General features: G+C 38.7%; 1 protein-coding gene across 2 annotated transcripts in view; it reads left to right on the forward strand.

The window, feature by feature from the left end:
* osbpl10a (oxysterol binding protein-like 10a) overlaps positions 1–12,819 on the forward strand; it is an 81,706-nt gene that overhangs the window by 1,039 nt on the left and 67,848 nt on the right. For both annotated transcript variants that reach the window (XM_078267509.1, XM_078267508.1), the window contains exon 2: positions 11,936–12,111. In XM_078267509.1, the coding sequence (XP_078123635.1) occupies positions 11,936–12,111 (176 nt within the window). The remainder of the gene's footprint in view (positions 1–11,935; positions 12,112–12,819) is intronic.

Here is a 12,819-nt window from a genome sequence, read left to right on the forward strand (position 1 = left end):
AACAGATTAATCGATAATGCAATAATTGTTAGTTGCAGCCCTATAGTTGTGTTGCATTGTCTTTTCTAATCCTATGCTACCACATTACATAGAAGTCCCAGTATTATGCACCCCAGTGTACAGCAACTAATGCTTATTTTCATTATAGATTCATCTGTTGATTATTTTCTTGATTGTTTGGTCTATAAAACGTCAGCCAACAGTGAGAAATTCCCATCACAAGACACACATGGCATCTTCTAAATAAATAGCCCCAAATATATTTTATTGACTTTAATCTAAGTCTAGTAAATGCAGGGAATGTTATGATTTCTGGGTTGATATAATGGCGGATATTTAGTTTGATATTAGCTTTTTGCAAACATGTTGGTATTAGCATATACATCAGCAGTCTACATACAGTAATATATCCAGTTAGCTGTTTATTTTTTTTCAAATGTATAATGTACAAATTAGAGGCAACTAATGATTATTTTATTTTATGTTTTTCTTAATGAACCAGCTTCCTATAACATATGACACAGAAAAGCATCACATCTTCTGTTTAGAGAAGCGGGAAACATCAAATGTTTGGAGTTTTTGCTATACAAATGACTAAAATGATTATCAAAATAGTTGCTGATTAATTTTTGAATTGACTAATCATTGCACCTCACAATAAAAAAAAAAAAAAAAACTACCACAGAGATGAATCAACAGCTGTCTGACAGTGTCAACAAAAGATGATTGGTGTAAGTAGAGCTACTACTTCATCAATTAATCTGCAGAATATCTTTTCGATTAACTGATTAATCGTTTGACCTATAGAATGTCAGAAAATATAAATAAAATGCCCAAGTCTTCGGATGTCTTGTTTTGTCCAACCAACAGTTCAAATCCTTAAGTTTTAAATTAAGCATTAAATGAGACAAAGAAAAGCAGCAAATCCTCAGAAATGAGGAGCTGGAAGTAGAGTGTTTAGCATTTTTGCACAAATCTTTTCTGTTATTCAACTTATTGTTGTAGTTCTAGATTTAAGGTTCCTAAAGAGTGCTTGGATTGTATAGGCGGACATTTAGCCTGAAATGTCTACAAATGCGTTCCTGTGTTTAATATAGGTGCACTCTTTCCTGATACATGGTGGTAGTGATATTGCCTTATTGCTTCATTTTATTGCTTTGAACTGCTGCTGAAGCACTGCAGCCGCTCCCATAATAAAGTGCAGAATATCTCAGCAACAACTGTAGAGATCACAGCGGTGCATTATTGTGCGACTGTACTTCATGCAGCATTTATGGATTCACTCCCTGCCCTGTCCAATTCACTCAACTTAGACACAGATAGTTTTTATGAGGAGCTATAAGGGATTTTATAATTTTATGAAATATTACCAAAGCCTACACTTGTTGTTGTAAGCCACATATGAAACATCTGGTTCTGGTTTTTAGTTTGGTTTGGGGGAATATAAAGACTTTTTTTTGCTAATTTCCCATAAGCTGCTCAACTTCTGCACAGTTAACATTAATTATGCAGGATTTTTGTTCTGCAGCTGTAGAGTGATGCAATTCTTTTGCACATGAAAATGGTGTGTCCCATTGTCGCTGTAGCGGTGCTGCAGAGAAGAAGCTGGGACTGTAGTGTGTATGATCTGGGCTGAAAGCCAGTGTACATGTACATGAGAGGGAGGCTGATGTGGAGAGAAAGAATAGCTGCTCCCTGCTCTCTCAATAAACAGATGATTCACATAACTGCATCTTGATATACACCCACAGGAATAATACCTGGGTGTAAGATTCATCACACACACATGTTCATTTCAAAGAGGTAATATTGATCAAAAGAAATCTAAATTGTGTTTGATGTTTATGTGGGATTTGTTCTCTGTCACCTCTGCTCACACAAACACTTGAACACACACACACACACACACACACACACACACACACACACACACACACACATACATATATATATATGCAAACAGATACCACAGTATATAATGTGCAGGGTGTTATGAGCAGGATGTAAGCTGAGTTGTTATCAGGAAGGATGGTGGTAAAGAATCGGTTTGTTCTTTGGGGTGACGGCACCTGTCCTGTTTCAATTTCAAAATGCCTGAAGGTTAAGGTCTAGCTTTCAAGGAGAGATTCAAGTAAAGACGCAGAGAGTGAGCACTGATTAAAACATCCTTAAAAATTTAGCCCTTTTGAAGGAAGCCAAAGAGTTTATGAATCCTATTTTTCATCATGCTGATTGTTCCAAACACACTACGTACTGTAGGTAGGATGTGACGAAGGCATGGTGTTTATTCTGTACCTGAAATTAAAATTAGTTAACCCTTTTGTGTGGATTAAGATAAATCCTGGAGTCGTGTTATATTTATGTTGTACATGTTATGTTGATTGAGGCCATAATGTCACTTACACATCCAGAAAAGCAGAAAAAGCTATTTTCTTTTATTAAATTATGTTCATTAGGGGAATGTTGCATGACAGTCATGAGTAAATATTAACTGGGTCTTGTCAGTAATGTTGTCTCTAAAACTATATTTTAACAGCTAGTAATAAACTGTAAATTGGAACTGCATTTTAGATAAGCACTCATTTTTCTGAAACACAATTTTGACTTTAAATGGCCTTTTGAGACTATTAAACATATTCTAATCTAAATCCACATCTTTGCAGTAACTTAAAGTATTGCTGGGTTCTTTTGTGTTACAATAATCTGCGTGAAAATTAAAGGCCAAATCAATAATTTTACCTGTATAAATGCTTTTTCTAATATTAAACAAAAAATATGTTTGAAAAATTGTTTGTTTCACATAAAAAAATAAGCATTTTTGTGTTTCTCAGCTTAACAAAATGAAAGCGAAGGCTTGTGTTTACAAATGAAATTGATGTAAACAAACCAGAAAACATTAATAATCCTAATTATAAATCATCTTAAACAACATATTACTCAGTTTAGTGGTGAAAGCAGCTTTCAATCTCCCTTCATTACATTTTTAGAACTTTTGTTTACATTTGTTCATAGATTGTGAGAAAGCAAACACTACAATTCAGTTTTCCATTAGTCCCTGAACTCATGAGTGCCACATTGGATACCTTAATGAAGATATAATAAGTTTCTTACTAGAAGTAGTCACAGAAATGTATATAAAATAACTTGAACTGGAATTTAGAATCCTGTTGCAGCTAGTTCTGATTTCAAATGACTTGTAATATCAGGCTTTTAAAAAAACAACATATTACAGTAAGAAGAGAAGAATCTTTTCTCAGGTTGTGTTTAGTTAATATCTTTAAGTGCCTACAGCATTTCTATATAGAAACAGCTGTAGGAGGAGAGGCGGTGCACTGGTGGGGACTGGTGGTGTTGGAGTAATTAAGCCATCAGTCACCTTTCAATATTCATCAGGCGGAGGAACACAGTGTGTGTGTGTGTGTGCGCGTGCATGCGTGTGTGTGCGTGCGTGCTTGGCAGGTGGTGTCGTGGTGGGCAGCAGACCTGAGTGGAGCTAATTCTGCTACTGTGGGTGGCCATGTGTCAGTGTGAAGTGCTGTTATGTTGTGTAGGTGCTGTGTGTGTGTTTGTGTTGTAGAAAATGTGCTAGGTAGACCTTTGTTTCTATACACACCCATATATGGTACATACTATACTTGTGAGGAACTTCATTGACATAATTCATTCCTTAACCCCTAGACCTGACCGGATGATCTTGGTTAATTTCAATTTGGGTCCTATTTTGTTTTTATCAGTAATGGTAACATTGTACTCACCGAGTTATTTGTCACTTGAAGTTTAGTTCAACACTGTTCCTTTCTGTGCAACATGAGTAAATCGTCTTTCAAAGTTTAGCACCAGTGAAAGTTTAAAAGAATTTGACTTTATGCAAAACTGACAAAAACAGTGGCCAGTGGTGGATCAGGAAGTTTTTAACAACTTATTTCACATTTTTGATAAAGACAAGACAGTATTTTGACAATATCTCTGCCAAGCCTGAGATTTTTTTTGTTATAGATACAAAGATGGTCATGTGTCAGACAAGATTCAGCAGCACGGTGCCCCTATGGTTAGCACTGTGGCCTCACAGCAATAAGGTATCGGATTCGAACCCTGGTCGTCCCGGGCCTTTCTGTGTGGAGTTTGCATGTTCTCCCCGTGTCTGCGTGGGTTTTCTCCAGGTGCTTCTGTTTCCCCCACCACTAAAAACATGTTCCCATTTCTGCCGAGCTGATGTGTGGCGAGTGTCTGGCGTCGTAAGGCTGCCGTGCATCACCCAGGTGGGTGCATTGGTGGTGTTAGAGAGTAGTCCTCCCCCTGAAGCACTTTGAATGTCTATGATAAAGCTCTATATACATGTAATTAATTATTATTATTTACCAGTTGGAGCTTTTGGGACTGTAACATAATGTAGCGTACAATACAGGACCTACAGCGTGTGTGTGTTTGATGCGATCAGGAAATATTGCTTGTAATGTTATAATTTGGTTTTCACCTGCTTCACCTGGTAAGTGTTTGTGGCTCCTATGTAGGTATTCCAACATTTGCATGCAGATCACACAAAGCATTCAGAGCTCTCTCAGTCTCCTTTTCAGATATCTCTTTGTACGATACGAGGCTGGATCTGAGAGGATTGCTACACGTGTAGATTCTAAATTTATGTCTTCCTAAGCGGTTGGTAGGGTGGGGAGTACATTGTGAGGGATGAATCATTTCTTTGCAGATGTGCTCACTGGAAAAAGAATCCCGCTGTGCTGCTTTGATCAAAGCTGTGAGTCAGGGTAATGTGGCTCTGGTGTGTGTTCTGTGGCAGAGAAGTGGAAGAAAAACTTAGCCTGGTTTTCTTTTGCTACCCTTATTTAAATTTTTTTTTTAATTTGGCTTGAATTTGTCTTGAAGGTAGTTGGCTGGTTTGTTGGTAGCGGCCAAATTAAAGTAAAAAAAAAAAGGAAAGTAGATGTTCAAACTTTCAATTTTTAAATCAATCATTGACGGGTCCTCTGCGCCAGCTCAATCTGTTGATGAAGACCATGTATTGTATGTGATATGGTTGAGAGCTCCAGAGTAAGAGAGTAATTGGGCCTCAAGTTAAAATTGATTGGTCAACCGTTGTTTCCAAAGGCAAGGGTCAAAGTGAGGTTCCGTCAAGCGTACGTTTTTGCAATATTTTAATCAAAACTCAGACTTGAACCTGCATCAGTGATATTTTTGTGGTTAACGTTGAATAAAATCTTTGTAAAGTGTAATGGCAGAAATTACATTTAAGCACTGTTCTTTTTAATTCTTATATTTTCATTAGCACATAGCCTTTTCTCTGCATTATTGAAAGACAGTTTATCCTATTTTATCATGTTGATTCGATCCTGCTTAACTGCTGAGACAGAAAGCGTAGGCCCTTTGTTTGAACTGATAAACTACAAGGCCACTGTAAACCATCTTCCTTCCCAGATCCGTTCCTCCCTTGTCAGTTACGATGTACGGGGAATGTGACCCCAGATGTGAAAGTGGGGGACAGGAGATTAGATGAAGTGGTTTTATGACGCTTTCTGCAATTTAGAAAAGTATCTGGCAGGATCTGTATCTTTATGTGCGTGTTTGGCTTTAGTCTTCTGACCTTATCTTTATGCTGCCTGTGAGAAAATGTAAAGTCCTGTTTCAAACAGATCATGTGTGAATTGTCACTCCCCTTTCCCCAATGTGCTTTTAAGCTCAGTGTTCCCTTCACTCATTTGAAGAATCTGTACTCACTGAGCTGTTTGTGCTTTTTGTGAATCTGTTATTCTTCCTATATTTGCAAATATATCTTAATACAATACAAAACCCTAACTTGGTTTAGTTCTCAGTCTTATTTGTTTCATTCACTAAACTTTGAAAACTCTACCCCTGCTGCAGCAGAAACTTCCACAACAAAAGTCACTAAGAAATGCCACTGGAGGGTCAGCAAAAACAACATTTTCAAGGGGGTGTTAAGTTACTCTTTAATGGCAGTTGTGAGACGTGGGATCACCCTGGCTTTTTAAATTTCAGTGAATTTCATACATTATCGCATCAATTTCATCATTAAGTTAGTTATTAGATTGTGAATTCTGCTACCTGTTTTTATATTGTTTTATATTATGTTCATTCATGCAGTTGGCATAAATAAACATCGAAAATATAGGGAGAGACAGAATATTACTGTTTTTGTACCATTTGTTGTTTTTTTAACCTTCTTTTAGAAGGAAAATAGTTTTCGTAGACTGATCTCATCTGACAAAAATCTTACCAACAACTTCAAATTGGCTCTTCCAGAGTTTAATCAACTGATTGTGCATAAGCGATGAAGATTGATATATAGCATTCATTACAGCGATCTTAATATGTGCATCTGGTCTTTCTCTACACTTTTTTCACATTTTGCTAATGCAGCTTTCAGGTTAATCAGACGGCATTCAATCAGACAGAGTCGTGCTGAAAGTGATACAGAAATGTTACTAGATATTAGATCATCCTTGTAAGATTGTCATTATGGCTAAAAGTTACCAGGGATTCAGACATGATACCGACATGTTAAATTGCCATTAGATTAATTCAAAGCTGTGGTAGGCATTATATTTTGGAGTCATTGGGCAAGAATTCCATAATAACCTTCCAGCATATTGTAATTCAAGCAGTCTGAGAGACAACTTGACTTCTGCACCTGCTCTTGCATCTGTTTTCAGGCTTTAGAAAATCTAGACCGTGATTGTAGACTTTGGCACAGGTCATTTGAGAGAGAGAGAGAGAGAGAGAGAGAGAGAGAGAAAATATTATTTATATCTACATTTAGGGAGGTGTTTCTAATAAATAACCTCAGAAATGCCAGGTGTACACTGCATGTCCAGTTTGAAACAGAAGACGGCCAAAGTGAAGGAGTGGCTGGTAAAAGTCGAGTTTTTCTGCCTCTTAGGGACCGTTCGGTATTTATGGAATGGACCACCGGAGGAAAATAGGGGACGGTCATGTCTTTTTATTCTTTGTTGAGGGGAGGGTCATCCAATTTTTGTATTTGTGAGAACACCAACATTTCAAAGTGGCTTGTTTGGTGCATATTTATCCATGTAGCTCCATGTAGCTCTCTCAGTCTCGGCCCCTATCGCTAGCAGATGGGTCCCTCCCTAGTTTAGTCAGCCAGACAATTTGAACTGTAGCTTTAGAGACCAGGGGATTTCCCAAACTGAATAAATCCCGCTTGCACATATAAACACAAAACTGCTTTGCTAGCTCCATCGTGTTGTAACTAAGACATCTGCTGAAAAAATAATTTTATTCGTTAGCATGATTGCCGTACTGTTTAGTTCAAAAACACCCAAAACGCCGTGCAAAACATAACTGACCAGACGCAAGCTTTTATTTTGAAAAGTCAAAGCTTGCGGACTGCACCAAGCCGGGAGGGCATGATACGGAGGGTCTCCAGGCTGCAGCCATACCCGACTCAAATATCCTTTTGGTCCCGGTGATATTTTATATATATATATATATATATATATATATATATATATATATATATATATATATATATATATATATATATATATATAAACAAACAAACAGCCTTCTCAAGGCATTTGAGAAGGAAGGAGTGATAGCATGCAAGCTCCCAAATTGATGCTCGTCTGAGAAATGGAGTTTTGGATAATGTTCAGCTTCGGCAACTTTACCTATGTGCTAAAATATACAATGACTGAGGAAGCCTAGTGATGAGTCCATAGCAACCAGTGTTGAATTACCCAGTGTGCTTTGCTGAATGGTCTCAATGTTTTATTTCATGTGAGTACTAGTTTACTAGATGAGTAACTTACTATTTGAAGTAATGCAGTACTGCAGGAAGTGTGCATTTAGTTTCCATGCTTATTGTGTTTTCACAATGTTAGTGAGTAAATCTACTGAAATGGCCACCACACCATAACAGAGGAGTGTGATGCGTAAGATGAGAATGCAGAGGTTTAGTCATGTAGGTTAAGGCTGTAAAAAAACAATGGCTATCTGTATGTCTTTGCCAAGTTCAAAACAGTACAGAAGGCATCAATAAATTGTTGGGGAGGACCATCCCTTTTTTCCATATCATTTTGGAGGGTCATCCAAAATGTATTGCTGGTGATGGGAGGGTCAGGTCTATTTTGACTAAAGGTCCCAAAACTCCTCCGGTGGCCCCTGTAATAAATAATGAACAGTCCCTTAGTGGTTAAAAATCATTTATACAACTTAAAGATTCTCCCTTGATAGTATGTGATAGTAAAATATTGGCTTTACATAACCCATTTGACACCACAACCCTACACATCTTATAACAAGTATAACTCACATTTCCTGCCAATAACAAGGATGACTCTGAGAGTTTTTAAGAATTAACTGCCAAAAGAGCAGAGAGGAGACGCATATTCTGCTGAATAGCTATTTCCTGCATTCGGAAATGGCAGTGTTTCTGATGATGTTGATATATGTGCGGGACTAAGCTCTTTTAACAGTGTTGTTATGGTTACGTTGGCAAGGTATTTGAAAGATATCAGCATGAAAATGGATTAGTATCAGAAAGCTCTTCGTTGTTGCAGATGTTGATTCTTAAGTGGGTAAGTGATTACATTTCAGAGCTAGATGGATAGTTTTTGATGAAAGATCCGAAAAGCAACTGCAGTTACATTTTCCACACATGAAAAAGTTCAAGGATACAGATTGGCCTGAAAATGCATCTAAAGCTATTTTAATCCTGATTAAACCACTTAAGAGGTTAAAAACAGTATATGTGGTGCTGCTAAACTTCTTCCATTACTGTTGTCTTAACATTATCTTTCATTTGGTCCAGTTTGCTAGTCATGTTCACTGCAGGTCGGACATTATCAGCACTGCTATGACACGAGAGGCTGAATGTAAAGCCCAGGTTTTGTTATCCAGCACCATCCATCATGTTAAAGGTCTGCATTGGTGGTTTAGCTGCAAAGGAAGGACTGCCTGGAGGGGTCAACGGTAAAAGCCTCCGCTCTGCTGACTGAACAGGGGATAAGACTTTATATTGTGTGTGTGTGTATATGTGTGTATATGTGTGTATATGTGTGTATATGTGTGTGTGTGTGTGTGTGTGTGTGTGTGTGTGTGTGTGTGTGTGTGTGTGTGTAAAAGAGACGACTGGATAAAAACTGACCCATGCAGATTGTTCCCTGGTTGGCTGGAGTCGACATAAATCACCAGCTCTCCTGGTGGAAGGGGGCAAGACTGCAAGTGGGGATCAATTTTCAGAGAACAGTATTCACTGCATTCTCTCCGGGGAACTCTAGAGGGTTCATGGGAAAATGCCTGATGTGAAGGATGCAGTAACAGAGTTCTTTTGTCCTCTTATCGTTTGCATATTTGAAGACTGAGCACATTCATGATGTGATTTTCAATCATAAACATCATAAAAAAAAATCATAAATGATATTTCTAGTGCTGAAACAATTAGTAAATAATCTGGTATTTTATCAAGCAAAAATGCTGGTTCCAGACAGGTTTGCTAATATCATTGAAAATTTAATATATTTTTGTTTTGCTATGTTGGTTGGACCAAACAATGAATTTAAAAATGTCAACATGGGCTCTGGTAGCTTGGGAATTGCACTTTTCAGTTCCCTGACATTTTATGGACTAAATGATTCATCGAAAACAAGACTAACTGTCTACAGCAGTGATCGGCAACCTTTTTAATATAGAATGTCATTTTAAAATGTTCTTGTTAATCAGTGTGCCATATCAGCATTGAGCCCCCATCATCTAAGCAGCAAGGAAAAGCTAATATTTTCGTCGGATGGGGAAAAAGTCAATCAAACTACCGTAAACGGCAGGCTACGATCCTGCATGCCAATGGCTGTGAAAGAGGTTAATTGGCATGCAGATTGGAACATTTCCAAAAAAAATATCTTGCACCCTTATTGCTAGTGTGCCATTGGTTGAGCTACCGGTTGCCAATGGTGGCACACGTGCCTTAGGTTGCTGATCCCTGGTCTACAGTGATGCTAGCGGCTCTATTTTATCAGACTACTGCATTGAAAATCTACTTAGAAATATAGGAAATATTGGATTGGATAGAACATAATGTAATTCTGATAAATAAAACATCACATTCATTATTAGTTTCACTTGTTTTCATTTTAAACAAATTGAATATCCGAATTCAATACACATTTTGTATAGGCTCAGTTTGCCACTTTTTGAAAAACAATTCCAGTGCTAGTTCCATAGTATCAGAATTTTTGATAGTTATCATGGAAACATTATTTGGTCATGTGACAAGGGCTGGGAAAATTGGCAGAACAGGCAGCCAAGTGACAGTACTCTGATCCAATGAGAATCACAATTGTCAGAATGACAGCGCTCTAGCCCAATGGATGGGGGTGGGGGGCAATCATATTTCCGTGCCCCCCTTCTAGCTCTGTCCTTGATTAATAATGAAAATATAGGTCTGGCCATATAAATTAAAAACAAGTCTGTTGGTATGTTGGTGTTTGGTGTTTTAAGCCCCCAACGTCGGCAGCGCCTGGAAGGCACTAGGATTAGGTAATGGTTAGGGTTAGGTGCCTTGAAGTCGACGGTCGCAGTGCTGCCTTGAAGTTGACGTTTGGGGCTTAAAACACCATTGAGCTGATAATCTTATTACAGTACAGATGAAAATAAGTGGTATTGTGTGAAACTACAGCACGAGGGCAGATTGAAGTGAAGTGTAGCTGTTCTTTAAAATCTGTGAAACCCATATTAAAAAGCAACACCTGTGGGATACTGGAGTTGACAGGTGATATCTTCAATCATCACATACAACCCTGATTTGGCAATAGAAAGAAGCCGTGTCCATGCTGAGAGTGATGCTTCTTGGTAAAGGCCAGATCAATACTGCAGCTTCTGTAAACATGGATGGAAAGAGAACATTGATTGTGAACACGGGGAATCTCAGGGAAAAGAGGGCGATACATGGAGCAGAAGATGGGACAAAAGATAGCAAAGTAAAGACAATTGCTGTTACCTCAGCCCACTGCACACAAACATGGAAAGGTCAGCCAAAGCCACCCAGTGCCACTCTGGCCCGTGTTGAACTGCAGAACAAGAAATACAGCATTAAGCAGAGTAGACAGGTCAGTTTCTTGAATGTCATACACAATCCTTTCTGGCTACAGGAAATGAAAAGCGTCTGCTTCTCTTATTGTGTCTTGTCTGTTTTGAATCTTCCAGCTGGCAATGAGCGAGTCAAAGATTCAATTACGCACTGATTGAATGTGATTCATTAATCACAAAGGGGAAAATGATGCAGTTAATTTCCCCCCCTCGAGCTGTGGCTTCTGCTCAAGATGACCACACTAATTGCTACCTTGAGTAATTTGGAATTGAGCCGACGGCTTAATGTTGGTAAAAAAAACAGGCCTTAATGTGCAAGGAGGGCTATTTTAACGAGTCTTGCGTGAACATAGCTATGGTAAATAATATTCTGCAGGCGTTGTTGCATGGGAGGTGAGATATTTTGGTGTTGTGTGTTTTTACGGCAGCTCTCCTTTGCCTCATCTCATCCTCATTCATTGCCCTCCTCCTTCTCACACATCCTGAAAAGTTTCCGCAACACGGATATAAAAAAGTTTTACCCGTAAACAAGCTGCAATAATGAAAGCATAAAACAAAATGATGATGGTGTTGACGGTTCTTCCTCTATTTCCCTCTCCCCCTTCTTTCTTTTTTTTTTTTTTTTAAGTTTTTTTGGGCATTTTTAGGCCTTTATTGACAGGACAGCTGAAAGGGGAGAGAGGGGGGAACGACATGCAGCAAAGGGCTGCGGGTCAGAGTCGAACACGGGCCCGCTGCGTCAAGGAGTAAACCTCTATATATGGGCGCTCGCTCTACCAACTGAGCTATCCAGGCACCCTCTCCCTCTTCTTTCTCTTTGGCCCATTACTTTATTAACTCTCTGTCTTTGTTTTCCATGCAGGTACTTTGTGTTGGATCCAGAGTTGGGACAGCTGCAGTACTTTGTCAACGAGCAGGGGAAGAGCCAGAAGCCCCGTGGGTCCCTGCCTTTGATTGGTGCCTCAGTAACCCCGAGCGACGAGGCTCCGCACATGTTCATTGTAAACTCTGTCAATGGAGAGCTGTACAAACTCAAAGGTATGACCTCATGCCGGCCACATGTTGCCCATATATGGCACAGTAGTGTTGGATTCACTTGGAATACAGTGTGTACACACTGGGGTGTTATGAATGATTGTTTTCCAACCAGTATTTGTGAATGCACTGGACAGCTTGTTATGGAAAGCACAGCGTTTTATTAAAACTTACTGTTTTTATTCACTCTCACCACTCTCATAGCCTTGTTTCCAGTCGCAGCAGGCAGCTGTTTCAGGTGAAAAAGCTCTGATAAATCCACTGCACACTACCTGCCCAGCACCAAACAGCTTACGGACAAAGATAGTGACTAGTTCGGTGAACATAGTGGATCATTTAGCAGCTAAAGAAACATATATTTCCTTAAGGAGTTAGTAGAGACCAAAAATGGAGATAAAAGTAGAGTGAATATTGGACTTAGATTCATCAGGTGAACAGAAACGTGACTCCAAATAAATGATTATGTCGCTCCTTGACTGCTGGATGTAGAAATGTATACAAAAAGTTTGCTGTATCAACTTTATAAGGTGATAATGTCAATGTTGTGTTCACAGCTTGTTTCGCTGCCCTTAAGTGGCCAAAAAATCAATGAATCCAAGTTTAAAGCTGTAGGGATGTTTTATATGGTGCATTGGATTTTACATTTAACTTCACTAGATACAATCTACTATGTTCTTATATGGCCTTCAAAATCAAACTCTTCCTTTTTTT

The sequence above is a fragment of the Sander vitreus genome, chromosome 14 (assembly GCF_031162955.1).
Source record: "Sander vitreus isolate 19-12246 chromosome 14, sanVit1, whole genome shotgun sequence".
Lineage (NCBI taxonomy): Eukaryota > Metazoa > Chordata > Actinopteri > Perciformes > Percidae > Sander > Sander vitreus.